At 35.3% G+C, this 25,589-nt stretch overlaps 1 protein-coding gene across 3 annotated transcripts in view; it reads left to right on the forward strand.

Moving 5' to 3' along the window:
- The window catches only part of syt7b (synaptotagmin VIIb), a 291,633-nt gene that overhangs the window by 107,865 nt on the left and 158,179 nt on the right, over positions 1-25,589 (forward strand). For all 3 annotated transcript variants that reach the window (XM_087258665.1, XM_087258666.1, NM_001245957.1), the window contains 1 exon segment: positions 16,215-16,318. In XM_087258665.1, the coding sequence (XP_087114791.1) occupies positions 16,215-16,318 (104 nt within the window).

Consider the following 25,589-nt stretch of genomic DNA (forward strand, 5'->3'; position numbering starts at 1 on the left):
CATTCACACAAATACATTATGGACAATTTAGCTCACCCAATTCACCTGTATCACATGTCTTTGTACTCGGGGAAAACCCATGTGAACGTGGGGAGAACATGCAAACTTCATACAGAAATGCCAACTGACCCAGCTGAGGCTCGAACCAGTGACCTTCTTGCTTTGAGGCGACAGCACTACCTACTGCACTATATTTATATTTAAAGAGCCCATATTATACATGAAATAGGGTCATATCTTGGTTGTAAGGGTCTCCAACAACAGTTAAATATGCATGCAAGGTCAAAAAACACTTTCATGGTCTTATAATCTGCATTTATTTTTACCTAAATATCCCAGCGACTCCCGTATGAATCGTCCAGTGATTCATTTGTTGCCAAACCCCTCCTTAGCGCGAAGCTAATCTGCGCTGATTGGACCGATGACAGTCTGTTGCGATTGGTCGACAGCGTTCAGTCAGAGAGTGAAATGCCAAACAGCTAATCAGCAATATAAAAGTAATCACAGTTCATACACGCTCGATAGTGTAGGCATGGATTTTAGCTGCCAGTGGGTCAATGTAAATACAGACTATGGACTTGAAAATACAGACGACTTACTATTTTATTGAGCAAAAACTCCAAAAACAGTTGAGGAGATCTCCTAGCTTCTCACTCTGCTCTTTTCACAGACACACACACACATATTGCAAACACTCACACACACACACGCACTAAACCCTGCTCCGGAAGACAATGCGCGCGCACACACACACACACACACAAACACACACACAAACACACACACCTCCGGACGATAGCGCGCGCACACACAGACACACACACTACTCCTCATCCACGGAGCTCCGATAACAAAGCAGCACGCGTCGCGTTTTTAACGTGACTTTGCACGCGATAAGAGAATATAGCCAGTTAACCTGATACAGTACACGCGGTTACAAGTAACAAATCACAACTAAATACATTTGCAAGCTAGAGTCAACGAGGCAACAACTTTAATCGCACGTACTTACACTTGAGAAATAAAGGAAGAAAAATCCATCCTGACATGTCCATCAGTAAGTTACTCTTTACTGATCCTTCCTTTAACAAACGCAGATGAAGTATTCTTTGTAGCATGTAGTTTCCAGAAGTGTCCAGTAGTTTCCAACTGCTTGGCTATAATGCTGAGGTTTCATCTTTGGGTAGAGACTCAATATATCCATCTGCAGTGTGACTTCAATCGACCGCATGTTTGTGTGTGTTTGTGTGTGTTTGTGGGTGTGTGTGTGTGTGTGTGTGTGTGTGCGTGTGTTTGTGTGTGTGTGTGTTTGTGTCTGGGTTTCTGTGTCAGAGGGCGGGGCCGCAGGTTTGAAATCTCCCGGGTTTGCGCGTGCACGTGAATAACTTGGTTTCGTTCGTACGTCATGGCGAAACACCTAATGAACCGGTATCAAGGCGACTCGTTTGAAGCACTATGAGTCGACTCTTTTATAGATGAATCAACATTTTTAAACACTGTACACTAACTGATTTAAGCCTTAGCTGGATACTTCACTTCACTTAGAGCTGTGTTACACACTACATGGAGGGGAATTTTCAAAAACCCATAATATGGGCTCTTTAATATATATAAATATTCTTTTTGGGACCATGCCACCGTTACACCGTGTAACAGTTTAGTTAAGCTGTTATTAAAACTTTGTTCAAAACGACATCACTGGACTGTCTGATGATATTCGTATTTAAATCCCGCTCATTCAAAGAGAGAAATAGGACAAGCATTGGTGGATTGATGGCACATACTGTACACCACCCTCTGGCCTTTATCCAGAGGAGATTTACGGCTGAACACAGAACCGTGCTTCCCTGAAAAGTTAAAGTGAAAGCTGTAAATCCTTCATATTTACTGCACGTTATAGCAACAAATAAACATGAATGAACATTTCAAGTCCCATGTAATCAGCTATGAAAAGACCTCAATAAAACAAGCTGTAAACAGTACATCACTGTAAAAATGCTGGGATACACACAACTGATTTGTATTGACACAACATGATGGAAATAAGTCAACTCGTTAGTTTTTACAAATTTAAGTGGATTAAACATGAAACAATCAAGTTGTCCCAATGAAATTTCAAGAATTGTGTCGTTTCAGCTCATTTTAAATAAGTAGTTTAAACTACCAACAAAAAAAAAATCTTTTTTTAGTACATTAACTTCAGACAAGTCATTTGGTGGTCACAACTTGTTTGTTTACTATCCTAGATTCAACTTCCAGTACAGTGAGACTGATACACTTCATTAAAAAAGAGCCCGTCTGGTCTTGGATTTTTGCATCGTCAGAGTCATAATTGTCTGTCCTTGTGGTCATTTTGTGATCTTGTTCCCTTATCTTCTCTATATTGTATTAGAGTGCGTTTCTGTCTCTGTAAGATAGGGACTGAAAGATAAAGTTGCTAATGGTTCAGTCAACAGGGAGCGATGTTTAGATATCAGCCCTCAGAGACACTTTAGACCAGAAGAGCTTTCTCATCTTTCATGGCACATCGAGAGATGTCCACAGGTCAAAGACTTCTGCAGGACGTAAGATGATGTTCTGATTACCGCATTTTTGGATGCTCAATGCTTCATTGTTGTTTATAAATAATTGGTTTATTTTTAGAATGGTTTAGATGAGGATCATGTGACACTGGAGACAGGAGTAACGATGCTCACAGAAATACTTTTTATTTGAATATCTCATGTTACTTAAGTGATGCATGTTACTTAATCTTTGCATATTAGTCTTAAATATAAATAAATAAATAAATAAATAAATAAATAAATAAATAAATATGTATTTTTGTTATGTTAGCTCTTTTAATTTTTATATTTATTTTATAGACTAAATAATGTTTTTTATAAAAAAATTATAAAAAAAAAGTGTTAAACACTTTCTTATTGCACTTTGTTTAAAAAAATCAGATAGTATTATAATAATATTACCTTTTTACTGAAAAATAATACTGTATTATTTTCACAGAGCTCAATCTCAGAACTATTTCTACAACCTTTTGTTTATAATTAACAGTTTTATTTTTCCTAAAATTTCAAAGGAAATTTGAAGACAACAAAATTACACTTACTAGTAATAATAATATTTAAAGTTGTATTAAATATTTCACATTATTAGTTTTTTACTTGTGTTAGTTTTTCATTGGAAAATTTATCTCTGCATATTATAAATCTCTGCATATTACTCTGAAATAATTAAATAAATAAATAAATAAATGGTATTTTTGTTGTTATGTTATGTTAGCTATTAAAAAAATATTTTTAAAGAAAATAACAATAATAATAATAATAATAATGAATTTTATTTAAATGCGCCTTTCATGACACTCAAGGTCACTGTACAAGACAGCTACTGTAGAACAATCAGTTCAAATAAAAATAGAATAAAAGTCAATAGAAAAATAGACTAAAAATAACATCGGCGATCGCCTACAGCCAATTAGAGAGCAGCATTCACTTGTGTGTGTGTGTACTACATATACTGCGTGTTTTTGGCTGCGAGATGTACTTTGGACAAAGTTGTCGGCGATTCCTCCTATTGTAAAGTCACGCAATGTGAAAGCCCCTATCGCTGATCCATCTTGCAGTGTAGACAAAACAGAGATAAAACACTAACCCAGATAGTCATGCTGTGTGAAAACATCTGTGACACGGCTACTTTGAAAATCATGCAGTCTGAACTCGGCATTAAAGAGAATAAGTTGTTTCAAACAAAGGTATGTTTTGAGCTTGGATTTAAATTGTGAAAGAGAGTTTAAATTACGGAGATCAGAAGGAAGTGAATTCCAAAGTGACATTATTAACATGTGCAGTGAGTATATATATATATATATATATATATATATATATATATATATATATATATATATATATATATATATATATGTGTGTGTGTGTGTGTGTGTGTTTTTCATTAACACAAATTTCCCTTAAATTCGCTTTTCAGCACTCAAAAGGTTAAAATGTTGTATTTTACACCTACTGTACTTTGAAAACACATTTAGTTTGTCATAAAACATTTACTTTTCATTTGCAAAGGTAAAGTTAACTAACTAAATAAATAAGTAAAGGATAATTTGCACAGAGCTGTATTTTCTACAATCTTTTTTTTTCCAACGATAACTTTGATGTTTTTCCGAAAAGGACATTCAGAGACTACAAAATGATACCTTTTAAACCAAATGATATAATGAGTCCATAAATGTATCCAAACTAAGGCCCACAGACACAAAATACAACTCTTTTGAGATCTCACAGTGTAGATTATGTATCACAGTGTGCAAAGAGCAGTTTGTTTGTCTTTTAGTAATGCTTTAGTAATTAATTTATATGTTCATCATGCAAACTGTTCAGGAATAAATGCTGTTATTACTAATCATATTGCAAGGTTTTACTTCTCCAGTAAATGTGTCCTGTGTAAGGATGTTTTACTGGAAAAACAAGACATAAATACAAATTAATGAAGTGTTTTTATTAATGCGGTCAGACGGTCTTGTGGCGGCTGGTTCTTAACTGGAACGTGAATCAGAATTTATGCAGTTAGTCAGACGTCTGGCTTTGCAAGACTAATAAGCTGATAATATTGAATAAAAGGATAAAAAAATCCCCATAACCATCTCTCTCTCACACACACATTCATCTCCTCTCCCTTCTTCTCCCTGTAATTTTCCTCATTTCATATATTTCTTAAAGGCATTATAAAATCATTTATCCTGCTCCTTTCCGCCCTCTTTCTGACAGAAACCTCTGCGGTTTTCTCTTTTCTTCCACAATATATATTATTCCCTCTTTTCTTCGCCTTCTCAGCTGCTGGATTACTGTCAAATTTTCTCTCAGACATTTTTTTTTATCTGAAGTATTACCCTTCCAGACCTCAAACTTTTCAGCCAGTTTGAGAAGGAAATAAAAAAGACAATCTCTTTCTTTCAGAGCATTGTCTGTTTCACTGGTAGTGTTGTCAAAAGTACTGATATTTTCATGTTTGCTTACAGATAATGCTAAAGAAGAGGTACAGAAATATGTGTTCAACGCATAGACAGAGTTGAAGCTAAAATGATTCGCTCTCCTGTGAAGTCATTTTTCTATTTTTATATATATATTTCTTAAATGATGTTTAACAGAGCATAGAACTTTTCACAGTTTTTCCTATAATATTTTTTTCTTCTGGAGAAAGTCTTATTTGTTTTATTTGGCCTAAAATAAATGCAAATTTAATTTTTTAAAACCATTTTAAGGTCAATATTATTAGCGCCCTTAAGCAATATTTGTTTTCAATAGTCTACAAAACACACCATCATTATACAATGACTTGCCAACCTACCCTAACTTGCCTAATTAACTTAGTTAAGCCTTTAAATGTCACTTTAAGCTGAATACTAGTATCCTGAAAAATATCTAGTAAATATTATGTTCTGTCATCATGGCAAAGATAAAATAAATCAGTTATTTGAAATGAGTCATTAAAACTATCATGTTTAGAAATGTGTTGAAAAAAAAAATATCTGTAAAACTGAAATCAGTGGAAAAAATAATCTCCTAACACTTGTCTTTAAACATATTGCGAGATTAACTGTTGTGTAATGGCCAATTCAGGTTTCATGATTTTAGCCTCGATTTGCTGACAGGTTTTGAGAACTAGCTGACATATGTCTGAAATCACAGGCAAATCGGTGCTCAGTCATGTGAGTGACAATCACACAGTGTGAACTATCAAAGACACGATCTGAGAGAATCATCAATAAGTCTCCGACACCTGTGAGATATTTGGCTGATAAATATCTGGAGCTGTCGACGGCAGCTTTCTGCAACTCCCACTGAAGCTAAGCAGGGCTGCGCCCTGTCAGTACCTCGATTGGAGACCACATGGGAAAGCTAGGTTGCTGCAGGAAGTGGTGTTAGTGAGACCAGCAGGGGGCGCTCGACCTGTGGTTTGTGTGGGTCCTAATGCCCCAGTATAGTGACAAGGACTCTATACTGCTCAGTGAGCGCTGTCTTTCGGATGAGATGTTAAAGCTAGTTCCCGACTCTCAGTTGTTGTTAAAAATCCCAGGATGTCCTTCGAAAAAGAGTAGGGGTTTAACCCCAGCATCCTGGCCAAATCTGCCCACTGGTCTATGTCCATCATGGCCTCCTAACCATCCCCATATCATAATTGGCATATCATCACTCTGTCTCCTCTCCACCAATCAGCTGGTGTGTGGTGTGCGGTCTGGCACGGAATGGCTGCCATCGCGTCATCCAGGTGGATGCTGCACATGGTGGTGAATAAGGAGATTCCCCCCATTGTGTAAAGCGCTTTGAGTGCCCAGAAAAGTGCTATAGAAATGTAAGGAATTAGTATTATTATTCAAATTCATGCCCTGTGAAATGAGTTCTGATAGAAAATAACATTGGCGATTACCTACAGCCAATGAGAGAGCAGCATCCACTAGTATGAGTATCTGCAGGCCAGCGGGAGGTTGGGGGAGGAGTTAGGGGCTTATTTTCAGTCTACTTGGGCCCAGGAATTGGAGGAAAAACTAGTGGAAGTTCGGCAGGAGCACCCGTCTGTTTGACATGTCATCTGATCAATACCACAACCGGGTCTAAAAAGAAAAAAAGATTGAGGGAATCTGCTAATTCCCTTCAAAAGCCAAGTGAGCAAAATAACTACATTTCCTACACCACTAAAGACTTCTTTCTCATTATGTAGTTAATAAAAAAGATTTACTATTGACCTTGCGTTGTTTCTATGTCAGTTCTCATATGTGTTTTGTTTTAAGATGTAGTTTGCAGATCAAGACAAAGTTGTCGGCAACTCTACTATTGTAAAGTCGTACAGTGTGAAACCTCCTGTCACTAATTAATCCTTCAGTGTAAACACAGCAGCGACTGAATGCTACTGCAGATAGTCATGCAGTGTGAAATCATATGTAACAAGACTACTTTAAAAATCGTGATGTTTAAAGTTACTTAAAAGTGCTTTATGTAAGTTTTTAACTGTTCTAAAGCATAAAAATACCATAATATGTATGCAGATATTTAAGTGAGCATTCTTGTTTATCTGAAAAACAATGCTAAAGTCAGATATTCTGCTTTGAAAATGCAAGTTACATGCCTGAACGGCGGTCTTCGTTTTGGTAATTTTAACCCACCCCATGCCAGTTTAGCCAATTATATTTCAGCACCCCAGGTTGACCTTGATGGAAAACTGCATATTTTATCCATTCAGTCAGAAAGGCTCTGAAAGTATGCGTCTGTCACTGCAATGCGAACTTTGGTGGACAGTAACAGCCTCTGAAATGAGACGCAGATTTAGTTCCAGATGAGGTGGTTATTTATTAGTAAATAATATTAATGCTATGACTGTAAACATTAGGTGAGCAGTTTACATTGTAAGCCCATGTCCTAACAACACGCTACATGACCAGATTTTCAGCTGTAAGCAATTTGGCTGTTTGCCCCAGAAGAAACACGACAGAAAAAAAATGACCTAATCATTTATCATCTCTCTTGTGGTTTTGAACCTTTATGAGTTTCTTTCTTCTATTTTGAAGACTCCCAATGCACCCATTTACTTCCATACTAGGGGGATAGTTTATTATGATTGGATGCCAGCAACCATCATGCTTTACAATATCTCTTTTTGTGTTAACCAGAAGTAAAAAACTCAAATTGATTCTCTCACGGTGCATTATGGGAGTTTTCTAGCTGTTAAGAGTACATTAGTTGTATGCTTGTTATTGCGGTGCATTGTAAGATTGATTTGAGTGCACTTCGGAACTTACACTTTGCTTTGCAGACCACTGCAAATGACTACTCTGTTAAATAATGCACTATTTATGACTATAGGGGGAGATTTTGAATACACTACTTGGGCACTATCATACATGGCACAAGTTTTGCATCATTTGTTGCTGTTTCAGACCAGCGCAATCAGAATATTTATGTTTTGTACCACATTGTTTAAATGGCAAATACATTTGTACCACTTTGTAGATTTATGGGTGTTCTGTTCTATAAAGGAGGCATGTTAAGGCACATTGTTGGCATGTTGTTATTTTGAGGAACTGACCTTGAGGAAATTGACTATCTGAAAGCAGGTCTAAAGTCCAGTGGAGAGCGCTTTAGTAATGCACCCTTTGCAGGTTCAAAGACTTACACATTGCTTAATACAGACAGGGTGTACAGCAATACACAAAAATCTTTTATCTTTTTTCAGTTTATTCATAACAATTTGCATGTGTGTCATTTTATTATTATTAGTAATGTTTATTATATGAATATTTATATTCGTTTTAATCAAAAACAAGTTTAGATTTGTCCTCCTGTCGGATTTTGGAGATGTTTACATCACCATACGGGGCATAAAATTAGGAGGCGTGTTTGGACATAACTTATTGTTCATTTAATCATTTGCTGGAAATTAGAACTGAATTTAGAAATAATTTTGAAAACAAATAAAATTAAACATGTAGGCAAATGGATGTCTTCAGTGAAGTGAGTTTCCACTGTTTCCTTATCTACTAAAGTAAAGAAGTAAATAGTAAAAGTAAAGAGAAGTTCCACACTGACTTTAATTTTCTGTTTTTACATATTTACTCAATTTAAGTCAATTGCTCACCAACATGCAGATGTCAAGCTCTATTAAAATGAATTGAGCTGACAGTGTAGGGCACTATCTGTACAGCACGCAGAGCTGCTGCCTACGGTATGTAGAGCTCTCCAAATCAGGCACTTGTGAAGATTCATTTTGGTAAAGATGTTGGCAGATTACTAGGAAGCAAGTTTCTTAGAGGAGGGAAAATGTGTGCAGTTTTTTTTAAAGAAATGTCAAGAGCTTAAAAATGTCGACGCTTAAGGGGTCATTTAGCATTTCAAAGAGGGCACATGTTTAACAGTTTATTCACACATTTTTAACTAAGTGTAACACGGCTAAAATGTGCATTTGTGTTTAAATTAAATCCATTTCAATTACATTAAAATATAAAATTCAATATTTAATACAAACACAATATTAAAAACAAATTCATATTATTATTTAAAATTATATCCTTAATATTTTTAGATAATACATTTTATTTTTAACATTATTTTTCTAACTTAATAAAAAAACACAAATATATACACAGACACACACACACACACACACTCACCGGCCACTTTATTAGGCACACCTGTCCAACTGCTCATTAATGCACAATTCAACAATCAGCCAATCACATGGCATCAACTCAATGCATTTAGGCATGTAGACATGGTCAAGATGATCTGCTGCAGTTCATACCGAGCATCAGAATTGGGAAGAAAGATGATTTAAGTTACTTTAAACGTGGCATGGTAAATGGTACCAAACGGGCTGGTCTGAGTATTTCAGAAACTGCTGATCTACTGGAATTTTCTGCACGACCATCTCCAGGTTTTAATGACAATTGAATAGCCCTGGTGTAGGGGAAATTTTCTTGGCACACTTTGGGCCCATTCGTTCCAATTGATCATCATGTCAACGCCACAGCATCAAAGAAAATCAAAACTACAGCGCAAATGAGTTCACTGAACTCAAATGGCCTCCACATGCACCATAACTCAATCCAATAGAGCCCCTTGGGGATGTGTTAAAACGGGAGATTTGCATCATGGGAGTGCACAGGCACGTGCACACATAGGGCTCAACCTGTGCAGTGCACATGCCCTTTTTAGTCTTGGATAGAAAGTGCCCTTCCAAAATGATCAAAAGTGCCCCCGCGAGCCCCCGCCAGTAGGTGCGCAACAACACTGCTGATCAGAACGCGCACGACAACACTGCTGATCAGAACACGCACGACAACACTGCTCTTCAGTACGCGCGCAACGACAACAACACCCCCAAAACAACCCCCCCTTCCACCCGGTCTTCAAAAAATTCATCCTGCACATGCCCTTTGGACAGTCTCTGCACAGGCCTGGATGTGCAGCTGACAAACCTGCAGCAACTGTGTGATGCTATCATATCAATATAGTTCAAAATCTCTGAGGAATATTTCCAGTACCTTGTTGATTCTATGCCACGTAGGATTAAGGCAGATCTGAAGGCGGTCCAACCAGGTACTAGTAAGGTGCACCTAATAAAGTGGCCGTTAAGTGTATTTAAAAAAAAAAACTTTATAGAAATTATTACAATACAACAAAATATTAAACAAATACAACAAAAAATATAAAGAATATATACAGTGTATGCATGAATGTCTCAAGTGATTATTAATTTTTATTTAAATTATACTTTTGCATATACATATTAATTAACAGATGATAAATAATGAATCGCTAAAGGTCTCATGTAAAAGTCCTAAAATAAATTGTGATTATGAATAAAATTTAAGCTATGCTAATGGATGTATATTAGTCATTGGGGCACATTAAAATTCATTAATTGACCTGTACCTTACTGCCCCATTTGCATTGTTTAATTAGGTAAAGAAACTTCTTTGAAGAACAGAGACTGATTTAATTAGCAAAGTGAGAGGAGGTGGTGAAATAAAACACAAGCAGCTCTCTGAAATACAGTTAAGCTGAGCAAAGCGCATGTGAAATGTAAACCGGTCAACTGGAATCTAGCACATTCACCCTGTCATGACATTACAGTCCAAAAGAGTTTATTTTAGGTCTGAGTCACAGCGCAAAAGTTTCAGAGGAGGGAAGATTTATTTTTCAAACTTAAAACTTAAAAAAAAAAATACTGATTCTCAATACCATGGGGATTTACAGATTTTTTTGCATATTTTAAGGCCTTTTTACAGCTTTATAGGCTCATTTACAGATTTTATAGGCTTATTTACAGGATATTTATGCTTATTTGCATATTCACAGACTCATTTACAGATTTTATGTGCAAATTTACTGATTTATAGACTAATTTTTAGATTTATAGGCTTATTTACAGATTTTTGATGGCTTATTGTGTGTTTATAGACTTATTTATAGATTTATAGGCTTATTTACAGATTTTATAGGCATGTAGTTACAGATTTATGGGCAAAGCAGTGCAGTAGGTAGTGCTGTCGCCTCACAGCAAGAAGGTCGCTGGGTCGCTGGTTCGAACCTCGGCTCAGTTGGCATTTCTGTGTGGAGTTTGCATGTTCTCTCTGCGTTCGCGTGGTTTCCTCCGGGTGCTCCGGTTTCCCCACAGTCCAAAGACATGCTGTAGGTGAATTGGGTAGGCTAAATTGTCCGTAGTGTGTGAGGGTGACAGGCCCAGACGACAGGCCGGCCGGAATGTTTAAAAAAAAGGTCGTTATCATATGGACAAGTCTAAAATGGCTTTTTCCAAAGAGGCGACCCCGCAACCATAAGGGATTAAGGCCAAAGTAGAAGAAGAAGTAGTTACAGATTTATAAACTTATTTACAGATTTATAGGCTTATTTACAGATTTCTGATGGCTTATTGTGTGTTTATAGACTTACTTAGAGATTTATAGGCTTATTTACTGATTTTCTAGGCATACGGTTACAGATTTATAAACTTTTTTACACATTTCTAGGCTTATTTACAGATTTCTGATGGCTTATTGTGTGTTTATAGACTTACTTAGAGATTTATAGGCTTATTTACAGATTTTATAGACATATATTTACAGATTGATATTTTTATTTACACATTTATAGGCTTATTTACAGATTTCTGATGGCTTATTGTGTGTTTATAGACTTACTTAGAGATTTATAGGCTTATTTACGGATTTTATAGACATATAGTTACAGATTGATATATTTATTTACACATTTATAGGCTTATTTACAGATTTTTGATGGCTTATTGCATGTTTATAGACTTATTTACAGATTTTATAGACTTATTTACAGATTTTTGATGGCTTATTGCGTGTTTATAGACTTATTTACAGATTTTATAGGCATATAGTTACAGATTTATAAACTTATTTACAGATTTATAGGCTTATTTACAGATTTTTGATGGCTTATTGTGTGCTTATAGACTTATTTACAAATTTATAGGCTTATTTACTGATTTTTCGGGGCTTATTTGCATGTTTATAAACTAATTTACAGAATTACTGGCTTATTTACAGATTTTTTTGGCCTATTTGCTTATGTTAGACTTATTTACGTATTCATAGGCATATTATAGGTTCATTTACAGATGTATAGCCTTTTTACAGATTATCTAGGCATATTTGCATATTTATAGACTTATCTACATATGTTTAGGCCTATTCACAGATTTCTAGACTTTTTTAGATTTTTATATATTTACAGGTTTGAGGACCTATTTTGTTTAGGCTTATTTGCATATTTATAAACATATTTGCACATAGACTTATGTACAGGTGTCTAGGTTTATTTACTGATTTAAAGACTTATTTACTGATTTATAGGCTTATTTACAGGTTATTTATGCTTATTTGCATATTTCTAGACTAATTGACAGATTTTACATGCATATTTACCGATTTGTAGACTCATTTACAGGTTTTGTAGGCATATTTACAGATTATTTAGGCTCAGTTGCATAGTTCTAGACTCATTTACAAATGTTTAGACTTATTTAGATTTTTATAGGCATATTTACAGGTTTGTAGACTTTTTTACAGATTCATAGACTTTTTTATAAATTTATTTAGGCTTATTTTCATATTTATATACCTATTTACACAGGCTTATTCACAGAAGTCTAGTCTTATTTACTGATTTGTAGACATATTTATTGATTAATAGGCTTATTTACAGGATGTATAGGCTTAGTTATAGTTAATAGGCTTATTTGCATATTTATATGTATTTACAGATTTATAGGCTTATTCACAGATGTATAGGCTTTTTTACAGATTTATAGGCTTATTACCTGATTTATAGGCTTTTTTCAGAAGTATTGCATTTTTCAGTATAGAACAAAGCCTTATTCATTATACAGTATTCATACAAATCCTTTGTTCACTCGTCTGAGTTAAAACCTTAAAAAATAAAAAGAGTATAATAAAAATACTTGTTTGGTTGTCCTGAACCATGTAGCATAATAAACGTGACCATTATTAATTCTGATTATATTATTAGCACACAATTTAAAGTGCTCATGTTACAGTGTAAACACTAATTTATAAAATTAGTAATTATTGTTTAATTTCATGTACTTATTTTAATATACATTTATTAAATCGGCATATGTATTTAACAACATTCTAACAAAATAGGGTTAAAATGTGGTTAAATGCATTTCAAATGTGTAACAAGGACACCTTAAAATACAGTGCTACAAAAGACACTAACCTGACTCATATTAAGTTCAAACATTATCAAACCAAGTGCACGGTCAATAATAAAATAATTACAACCAATACATTAATGCAACAAAACAAAATACAGATTTAAACATTGCTCTACATTCTTCAGATAGGTCAAAAGTGGGCTTAAACTCTGTGATTTTAATAGTGTTTTGATTATAGCTTGTCAGTCTGAACAAAAGGTCTCCATGTCACATTGTATGATCTCAGTTGTCATAATGTCAGACTGTATGACCATCAAGATGCCTGAACAACTGAATACATAAGACTCACTTGAAGTTTGAAATGGTTCTAACAGCATGCATAAATAAGAGTTTATACAGAGTTTAACAAGGTAAATCTCTAAGAAGACTTTTTAGAAATTTTTTAATAGTAACGTATATGAAAACTTGAGCCTGCAATGAAAATCCATGTGTATATTTATCAATTAAACTATTAGTTGACTTTACTTAAGAGTGAGTAAACCTGTTGCCTTTAAAATATTTAACTAAATGAACCTAAATCAACTTAACTGCTTCAAGTTACAATGGGTTTAAGCAAAGTTTTTGCTTTTAGGGCTTAAGGTTTACTCAATATTTGTTTTAAATTAAAGCAATCACTTGTTTTGCGATTATTTATTTATTGCAGAACAAAGCCAGCATACATAGCTAGCAACGACTATATAAAAGCCAAGTAGTGCGTTAAATGAAAATACATTGAACAATTAAAGGTTCAGGACACCACTAATTTCAGCTTCCGGGTTTAAAATGATTTTTGGGGCGGGATCAAAATCGGCGACGTAGCGCAGTACTGCAAGTGCAATGATGACGCGTCAGTTTCTCATTATTATTCATAGCGGAGTTTTCTTATCCTATGAGAAGAGCCGGCTGCTTAATTATTCATGAGACCTGCCAGACCTGCCAGTGTCAAGCCCGAGCTGAGAGACACAGAAACCACGGCACAGTATTTAGCCGTTCATGAAGGCTCATATGCGTTTGTTTCCATCATCCACGGGGTTTGTTGCATGTTTTCCCCCGCGATCTTGTCAGGGCCAATCACACAGAAAAGCTGTGTGTGCTGCTAGCATTTTTGTCGGGAGAGCAGCACGAGAATTAGAGAATGGCGGACGCTGTCTTTTATCAGGAGTTCGTTCACATTCAGACACATCACTGTGCTGCTGTGTTTGCCTAAATCCTCCAGATTACCAGCAGGGTTAATGGTTAAAATAGACAGGTCAGGAGACCTGCTGCACTGAGTCTGCTGGATACGGGGATTGAGGGAGAAGTCCTCATCTATAGTGTTTACATGAACACACTTATCTTTATAATGATATAAATTGTGGTTGTCTGTATATGAAATTACGAATAACAAATGTAGCAGGGCTTTAAATCACTGTTCATTTCTTTGCATTTTAACTTTGTAAACTATAAACTCATGCGCCTTCTCACGGTTTGTCTCATTTTGTGAGCTAACTGACAACAACAGTTGTTTGCTCACGTTCTCCCCTGCTGGTCACGCCCACTCCTGCCCGATGCTCGCTGAGCTCCACGCCCATTAATCATGCATCTTTTGAAAAAAATCTGAAGTTGACTTTAACCGAAAGTGGGGGGTGTCATGGCCCTTTAAAAAACAAAAACAATAGACAGGAAAAGAAAAAACTCCGGGGTGAAAAGTGACCTTTGTACATCTCTAATATAGTACACTTTAGTTTATCTAGATATTATATAAAATGTTCTCAATAAAATCAGACCATCCTTTGATTGTTTGGGGTTTAGCTCTGTTAATTTGTGCTGTAGAACATTCTAACAGTGCAATATTTCTTAGTTCTATAAGCCACATTTTGTCTGCTGGGAATGTATGTATACAGTTGAAGTCAGAATTATTAGCCCCCCTGACTTATTAGCGCCCCTGTTTATTTTTTTCCCAAATTTCTGTTTAATGGAGGGAAGATTGTTTCAGCACATTTCTAAGCATAATAGTTTTAAAAACCTATTTCTAATAACTGATTTATTTTATCTTTGCCATGATGACAGTAAATAATATTTGACTTGATATTTTTCAAGACACTTCTATATAGCTTAAAGTGACATTTAGAGCTTAACTAGGTTAATTAGGCGAACTAGGCAGGTTTGGGTAATTAGGCAAGTTATTGTATAACGATGGTTTGTTCTGTAGACAATTGAGAAAAAAATTTGCTTAAAGGGGCTAATAATTTTGTCCCTAAAATGGTGTTTAAAAAATTTAAAACTGCTTTTATTCTAGCTAAAATAAAATAAAAAATCAGACTTTATCCAGAAGAAAAAATATTATCAGACATACTGTGAAAATTTCCTTGCTCTGTTAAACATAATTTGGGAAATATTTAAAAGAGAAGAAAAAAATTCAAATGGGGCTAATAATTCTGACTTCAACTGTATATATATATATATATATATATATATATATATATATATATATATATATATATATATATATATATATATATGACCTGTCTTAATTATGTTTAAAGCTAGTTGTGTGTGTGCAAATATTGGTAAGCATTTATCAACACCACACTTCCTTTAAAAAATTAGAGGGAAAAATATTTTCTCATATGAATTCATAGGGCTGCCAATAATTTTGCATTCCTACATTTAACACAGATATTTGTGAATAAAACAGTGCTGTGCTTGCAGTTGCTTTTTACGCATTGGCAGCACCATTTTTATTAACATTTTTAGACCAAATGATCAAAGTGATAAACAATGCCGCACTGTGAAATTTGTTCTTGAATGAGAACAAATATGAGGCGGGACTTGACGTTTTCCATTGGGAATTCATTGGATGTTGTGGTTTGTTATTGGTGGATTACATATGATTGACAGGTTGATCCCACCCTCGTGTGTGTGTGTGTGTGTGTGTGTGTGTGTGTTTCCCGCTCTAATGCGATGCTCTGGTCTCTCCACAGGTTCTTTGTCTCTGAGCGTGTTCCTGGTGTCAGTGGGTTTAACGGTGTGTGTTGTGTGGCTGGTGGCGTTATGCGGGGTCTGTGGATGGTGCCAACGTAAACTGGTGAGTACGGCCAGTTTCTGCACAATGTTTACAGTGTCTTAAATAGTTGTGATAATCAATACTGACATCTGTTCGTGCATATCACTGCCTAAACAATCGGCCATACTGAAGGTAATGGGATTTAGAAGTGTGGGTGTGTGTCTATAAAACCATTCTATAACACATATGCCGTTCCAAATGTGGAATTACATGGAAAATGTATGAATCAATCAAAAGTGTTGTTAAATATGATACAAATATTTCCATATTTCCTGTTATAATATCCCTATTTCATTTAATTTAGCTAGAATATATAATACAATATATAATATATAAACAGGTTTATTTATTTATTTTTTAGTTTAGTTTTGTTTTTATTTTTAATTTTTTTGTTTTGTTTTTATTTTATTTTTTGTTTAGTTTTATTCTATTTTTAAGGTCAATATTAGCCTCTTTTACAGAATTATTTTACACTGTAGTTAAATGACTTTTATTAATTTAATTTAGCCTACCCAATTCACCTATAGTGCATGTGTTTGGAATTGTGGAGAAAACCAGAGCACCCAGAGAAAACCCACGCCATCACAGGGAGAACATGCAAACTCCACACAGAAATGCCAACTGACACAGCAGAGGTTGAACCAGCGACCTTCTTGCTGTAAGGCGAACGTGCTACGCCACAGCATTTTTAGATTTTAATTTAATTTAATTTCAATTCATATATATATATATATATATATATATATATATATATATATATATATATATATATATATATATATATATATATATATATATATATATATATATTAAGTTTTTTTACTTTTATTTATTTATTGAAAGTAATTTTATTTAATTTTGTTTAATTTTATTTATAAAGTCAATAATATTAACTCCCTTTATGGAAATATTTAATATCACTGGCTACAGGAAAAACACTGTAGTTAAATGAGTTTTATTTTTTACTTTTATTTATTTATTCATCTATTTTTAACTATTTTTTTATTGAATTGAATTAAATTGAATTTATATATTTTTTATTTTATAAGGTCAATATTATTAGCCCCCTTTATAGAATTATTTATTTTGACTGGCTACAGGAAAAACACTGTAATTAAATTACTTTTATTTTATTATTTTTAAATTATATTAAATAAAATTAATTTTAGCTTAATTTAATTAAATTTTTGTTTTATTTTTGTTTTGTTTTATTTTATTTTATTTTTATTTTTTATAAGCTCAGTATTGTTAGCTCCATTTATGGAATTATTCATTTCTTGCAAGGCGTAATTAATCTAACTTGTCTAGTCAACCTAATAAAGTATTTAAATGTCATATTAAGCTGAATACCTGTGCCTTGCAAAATAACTTGTAAAATATTATGTACTGTCATCATGGCAAAAACTATAGACATTAGTTTTTAGAAATTTGTTATTAAAACTTTATACACTAAATATAAATATACACTAATTAAAAGGACAGTTCACCCAAAAATAGTATTAACTCACTCACTTAAGAAGATTGATATTTTGAAGAATGTTGAAAACCGGTGACTGTTGACATTCATAATTAAAAAAAAAAGGTTAATGGCTACAAGTTGCCAACATTCTTAGAAATATCTTATTTCATGTTCAACAGAAGAAACATGTTTGGAACAAGTGAAATAAATGACAGAATTTTCAGTTTTGGGTGAACTATCCCTTTAACACACACTCATTTAGAATGCTGCTCGTCAGAATTCGGAACAGAACGGTGATGTCATGGAATCTGAAATTCAAATCCTCTATAACTGTATTGGACACTGAGATACAAAACAGAAGAAAATAGAGATTTGCCTTGGGGTCATCTAATTATTTTCCCTTGCCATTTCCACAAATTGGTGTTGTGCGCGGAAATAAATTGATGAAAAGCTACAAACGTAATGGAAGGCTGTTGTTGACATTGCCGTAGCAGCAAGAGGAGGGGGAAGAGGAGGAGAAGGAGGTTTTCATGACGTGCCCTCGTTTGTGTTTACATCCAGATTGCTTCTCAATACTTGTAAATCTTATTTTGTGTCTGGATAATTAGTTGTTGAGCCAGTAAGTTTTTTTTTCTTCACCCTCAGCATCTGCACAAAACCATTTACCATTCAACTCAGGTAACGCAATTCAGCACAAAAGATACATATGGGTGGATGGATAGATTGACAGAACAATAAATATGAAGATAGATAGATAGATAGATAGATAGATAGATAGATAGATAGATAGATAGATAGATAGATAGATAGATAGATAGATAGATAGATAGATAGATAGATAGATAGATAGATAGATAGATAGATAGATAGATAGATAGATAGATAGATAGATAGATAGATAGATAGATAGATAGACAGATAGAGACATGGATGGATGGATGGATGGATGGATAAATTAATTGACAGACAGATGGATTGACAATAAAAAAGATAGATGGATGAATGGATGGATGAATGGAATTATAAATAAAGATGAATGGGTTGATAGATGTATCCGTGAATAGATGGATAGATAAATGAATGGATGGATGGAATAGTAAAAATAAGGATGTATGGATGGATGGATGGATGGATGGGGTGGATGGATTTACAGGATAATAAATATGAAGATGGATGGACAGAATAATAAATAGAAAGATGGAGGGATAAATGGATGAATGAAATAATTAATTGAATTAAATAAGGGGGTGGATGGATGGATGAATGGATGCACAGAATAATACATAGAAATATATGGATGGATTGACAGGCAGATTGATTGACAATAATAAAAAGATGGATGGATGGATGGATGGATGGATGGATAGAATTATAAATTTAAAAATAAATAGGTGCATGGATGGATTGGATATAATAAGAAATAGAAAGATGGATGGATGGATGGATGGATGGATGGATGGATGGATGGATGGATGGATGGATGGATGGATGGATGGATAGATATATAAATGAATGGATGGATTGAATAATAAATATAAAGATGGATGGAATGATGGATGGATGGATATAATAATAAATAGAAAGATGGAGGGATAAATAGATTATTAAATAGATAAGGGGGTGGATGGATGAATGGATGCACAGAATAATACATAGAAAGATGAAGGCATGATATGGATGGATGGATGGATGGATGGATGGATGGATGGATTGAAAGGCAGATGGATTGACATAATAGTAAAAAAGATGGATGGATGATGGATGGACAGAATAGTAAATAGCAAAATGGATAGGTGGATGGACAGGTGGATATAATAATAGATGGATGGATGGATGGATGGATGGATGGACAGAATAATAAATAGAAAGATGGGGGAATAGATAGATAAGGGGGTGGATGGATGAATGGATGCACAGAATAATAAACAGAACGATGGAGGCATGGATGGATGGATAAATAGATAGATTGACAGGCAGATTAACTGAAATAATAATAAAAAAGATGGATGGATGGACGGACGGAAGGGTGGAATAATAAATATGAAGAAGGATGGATGGAATTAAAAATATAAAGATGGATGGATGATGGATGGATGCATCCATCGATCCATGGATGGATTGATAAACAGAATAATAAATAAAAAGATGGACGGATAGATGGATAGATTAATGAATGGATGGATGGATGGAATGATAAATAAAAAAAATGGATGGATAAGTTGATGACTGGATGGATGGATGGATGGATGGATGGATGGATGGATAGATAAAATAATAAATAGAAACATGGAGGGATAAATGGATGGATATTTAGATACGAGGGTGGATGAATGGATGGATGGATGTACAGAATAATAAATAGAAAGATGGATGATGGATGGATTGTCAGAATAATAAATAGAAAGATGGAAGCATGAATGGATGGATGAATGGATAGATTGAAAGAATACGTAGTAAGGTGGATGGATGGATGGGCAGACAGAGCACATATTTAGTGAAAATGAATAATTGGGCTAAATGATTTCTATATAAACTGGTGATGTGATTACAGACCCGCTTTCTGATTAATAGCCAGTTGATAAATGGAATTAATCACCTGTGCTGCGTTTAATTGAATCCCCCTCTTCCCAAAATAAACGAATCCGCTATTATTCAAAATTAATTACCTTTAACACGTTTAATGTGTCACTTGGTGTTTTTTGCCTAGAAGAGCAGCTGAATGAGGAGGTGTTTGTTTAGTGGTCTGTGGTTTGAGTCGGTCAGCGAGGGCCAGACGGAAAACGGGAACACGAGGAGTGTGAGGCAGACGGAAAGACTGCAGGGCGGCTAAAAAAGAGATCTCAGGCTTTAATTACACTCAGTAATGGCTTCCCCACCATGTGCCGTCCTGCAGGCATCAACCGTCTTACTGTTATTACAACGAGGGATTACAAAGCCTCTTCTCCATTTATTCAACCACGGCATTTGTCATGATTTTGTGCCATTTTTGCTTATCTTTTGTCTTCTTTTTGGCATTAAGCTTTTTTTTTACATTACATTCATTTGGTTTAGTCGCTTTATTCATCAGGGGACGCCACAGTGGAATGAACCACCAACTTATCCAGCATATGTTTTACACAGCCTCAACCCAGTGTTGGGAAACACCTAAACACACTCATTCACACTCATACACTAGGGCCAACTTCATTCATTCATTCATTTATTCTTTTCTCCTTAGTCCCTTTATTAATTCGGGGTCGCCACAGCGGAATGAACCGCCAACTCATCCAGCATGTTTTTACGCAGCAGATACCCTTCCAGCCGCAACCCATCTCTTCGAAACATACACACACTCATTCACACTCATACATTACGGACAATTTAGCCTACCTAATTCACCTGTTTGGACTGTGAAGGAAACCAGAGCACCTGGAGGAAACCCACGCGAACGCAGGGAGAACATGCAAACTCCACACAGAAATGCCAACTGACTCAGCCAAGGCTCGAACCAGTGAACTTGCTGTGTGGCGACAGCACTACCTACTGCGCCACTGCGTCGTCCTTAGGGTCAATTTAGTTTATTTAATTCACCTATATCGCATGTGTTTGGACTGTGGGGGAAACTGGAGAAATGCTTGCTGACCCAGCCGGGACTCGAACCAGCGACCTTCTTGCTGAGACCTTCTTGCTAATCACTGAGCCATCGTGCTGTGCTCTTTTAACATTACAATAACAAATAATTAATTATGATGAAATATAAATAAATCAGGAAAAATGTGTCTGTTTATAGAATTCCTTTTTTCACATTTTTATTTTAGTCACATTTATTGTAGTATTTCTTTTTAACCTCTTTATTTTTTTATATTTATTTTTTTTCTAATTTATTTCAAATTATTGTTTTAATATTTCTAGTACCTGGTGCAATTATTTGTAAATTTTAAAAAATATATTTACCATTAACCCATATTATTCTATTATAAAATCAATAGATCAGTTTTATTATTATTATTATTATTAGTAGTAGTAGTAGTAGTAGTAGTAGTAGTATACTATTATATATATTATTTTTATTATTTTATAAATAAAATTAAATCAATTAAATATTATTTTAACATTACAGTTGTAAAAAAATTTTTATATATAAATGTTTCTGATTTTTAATGTGAAGTTTTTGTATTGCTTATGGAATGATTTATATTTTTTTAATAATTTTATTTTCATATTTTTATTTTAGTTTTTAGTTTGTCATTTTATATTTGCTATTAACCCATATTATTTTATTATTAAATTAATAGATCCGTTTTATTTTGCAACATTTATCTATTTAGTTAGTTAGTTATTTTGTTAGTTACTTTAAATAAAATTAAATTAAGGACGACGCAGTGGCGCAGTAGGTAGTGCTGTCGCCTCACAGCAAAAAGGTCACTGGTTTGAGCCTCGGCTGGGTCAACTGGTGTTTCTCTGTGGAGTTTGCATGTTCTCCCTGCGTTCGCGTGGGTTTACTCCGGGTGCTCTGGTTTTCCCCACAGTCCAAAGACATGCGGTACAGGTGAATTGGGTAAGCTAAATTGTCAATAGTGTATGAGTGTGAGCGAGTATGTGTGGATGTTTCCCAGAGATGGGTTGCAGCTGGAAGGGCATCCGCTGCGTAAAAACGTGCTGGATAAGTTGCCGGTTTAATAAAGATTAATAAAGGGACTAAGCCAAAAAAATTAAATAAAATTAAATTAAATTAAATTTAAAAAGTGTCTGTTAAAAAAGGTTGCATTCTATTTGACACACTGTACACTATGCACTTATGTACTCAGCCATGCAGTGGATGAGTTTAGTGTCTTTCCAAATGGAACACTTCATTGTTTTTTTTATCAACCAGAAATTCAAACTCAGTCAACGAGTCAACATTTAACAGCTGCCAAATACTGAAATAAAAGACCAAACTACCAAATAATAGCTGTCATTTCCACAACCGCGGTCACCATAGAGAGGCTGCATTATCACTTTGAATTTTGGTTGCACAATCCAAAATAATCCAACTTTAGTGCTGATATAGCTCTATGTCTGCAAATCTGTAACCGTTGAGTGCATGAAGTGTTCAACATTCCACATTAGGCGTCTCTATGGGGGCAATTGAGGCCAGTTGGTTAGGGAATTGGACTTGTAATTTAAAGGTTGCAGGTTCGATTCACGGGCTCGGCACAAATTAAAGATGGAGTGATAATGAAACCAGACCTTGAGCAAGGCACCTGAACCCATGTTTTCTCCTTTGGTGCTGGAAGCAATATCTGCCGACTACTCTGGGGTATATGCTCACTGTGTTTGTGTGTGTTTGTGTGTGTGTGTGTGTGTGTGTGTGTGTGTGTGTGTGTGTGTGTGTGTGTGTGTGTGTGTGTGTGTGTGTGTGTGTGTGTGTGTGTGTGTGTGTGTGTGTGTGTGTGTGTGTGTGTGTGTGTGTGGTCTCCCTTCTCACATGCCAGTTCATCTGTTAATTTATTCATTTATTCTTTTTCCTTCATCTTAGTTCCTTATTCATGAGGGGTCGCCACAGCGTAGTGAACCGCCAACTATTTCGGCATATATTTTTTGCAGCGGATGCCCTTTCAGCCACAACCCAGTACTGGGAAACACATTCATTTATTCTTCCAATTCACTTGTAGCGCATGTCTTTAGACTGTGGGGGAAACCAGAGGGCCCGGAGGAAACCCACACCAACACTGGAAGAACATGAGATTCAAACCAATTTACTATGATCATTTATGTAAAGCTGCTTTGACACAAACTACATTGTAAAAGCACTATAGAAATAAAGGTGAATTGAATTGAATTGAACCTGTGAACTTTTTACTGTGAGGCAACAGTGCTAACCGCTGAGCCACCATGCCACACATGTGTTAATTCATTTTAGGTAAATTCCTTTTTATGCAAGATAGACTTTCTGTGTAGTAGAAATCTGCCAGTTTGGATGCTGATTGTACTAGTTTAAATCGGTTTTGATAAGACGTCTGAGAGAACAAGAAACAGCCTTGAGTATGAAACAAGTTGTACATTGTGTGTGCTTGTTCTATTCATTCTTCTTTATTGTGGATAATTTTCTCAGGACTAGGGTCAACTTTGAATAGCCTAGTGACTGTCTGACTTTTGTATTTTTGATGACTAAATAAAAATTGGAAAAGATTGTTCGAAATTTTACACACACACACACACACACACACACACACACACACACACACACACACACACACACACACACACTTAGAAATGTAACTGTGTTTTAACCAATCAGGTTAATACACCTATAAATACACTACCTGACAAAAGTCTTGTCGCCTATGCATTTTTTAGAGGAAACAAATAATAACTTGACTTCTAGTTGATCATTTGACATCAGAAGGGGCTTATATGAAAGGCAAAGGCCTCTAGATTAAACTTATTTTACCAAAATAAAATATGATCATGCCTTGATTTTTAATGCTTTAATTAGGACAGTAAGGTCTGTCTTTGCTTAGACAAAAGTCTTGTCACTGAACAGAAATAATGTACAGTATAGAATATAAAGTCATTGTGCAGTGGAAAAAGAGTTCATATTGTGTCTGACTCTCATGAGCTTGGAGGACTGCATCCATACATCTCTGCAATGACTCAAATCACTTATTAGTACAGTCATCAGGAATGGCAAAGAAAGAGTTCTTGCAGGAGTCCCAGAGTTCATCAAGATTCTTTGGATTCATCTTTAATGCCTCATCATTCATCTTACCCTAGACATGCTCAATAATGTTCATAGCTGGTGACTGGGCTTGCCAATCCTGGAGCACCTTGACCTTCTTTGCTATCAGGAGCTTTGATGTGAAGGCTGAAGTATAAGAGGGAGCGCTATCCTGCTGAAGTATTTGCCCTCTCCTGTGGTTTGTAATGTAATAGGCAGTACCAATGTCTTGATACCTCAGGCTGTTGATGTTGCCGTCCACTCTGCAGATCTCTCGCACTCCACATACTGAATGTAACCCCAAACCATGATGTTTCCTTCACCGAACTTGACTGATTTCAGTGAGTATCTAGGGTTCCAATAGGTCTTCTGCAGTATTTGTGATGTTTGGGATGCAGCTCAACAAATGATTAATCAGACAAATTTTTCCAAATGATCAACTAAAAGTCAAGTTCTGTGTTGCTCTTAAACTGGGGTCAACCACAAGACTTCTGTAAGGTAGTGTATAAATGAAGCATTATGTCGATTGATTCTTCATCTGGCAGACTGGTCTATTTTGGGTTAAACACTTGTGTGTGCGCTGAGTCAAAGTGGACCAGTTTCGAGTGTGTGTGACTTCACTTCACTGTTTATCAGTTGAATAAGTGCATCATCCAAGTGCACTTACTCTTTTTAGAGTTTTCAGTATACCACAAAAATGGATTAGTACATAAGTATGCAATTTGGGACGCATCTAGAGTCTGCGGTCAGTCTTTTGATCATCCTCAGCAGAACAACAGATCTTTAATGAGTGAGTAAGGCAGAATGTGTTATGTAAGGCTGCACAGCGAGAGTCTCCTGGCCTTTCTGATTCTCATACCTCATACTGGCACGCCGCAGGGCTCACTAATGATTCATATGTTTTTTTGCTCACAAACACCCCACGCGCCGCCAGACTGCGCACATTCTCCTTCTCCTCCCAAATAGATTTGACTGTGCTGGACGCTTTCAGGTCAGGATGCAGACTCTCTCTCTCTCTCTCTCTTTCTCCATCTCGTCTAACTTTCAAATTGAGGGAATCTTGAGAAGATGAAGCTTTACTTGAAAGAGAGAAAGAGATGAGAGATCTGCACGCTTCAGATGTACTGTATATATGTCATGTGAATCAAAAGTTG

Source organism: Danio rerio, chromosome 7 (assembly GCF_052040795.2).
Source record: "Danio rerio strain M-AB ecotype USA chromosome 7, GRCz13ab, whole genome shotgun sequence".
Taxonomy (NCBI): Eukaryota; Metazoa; Chordata; class Actinopteri; order Cypriniformes; family Danionidae; genus Danio; species Danio rerio.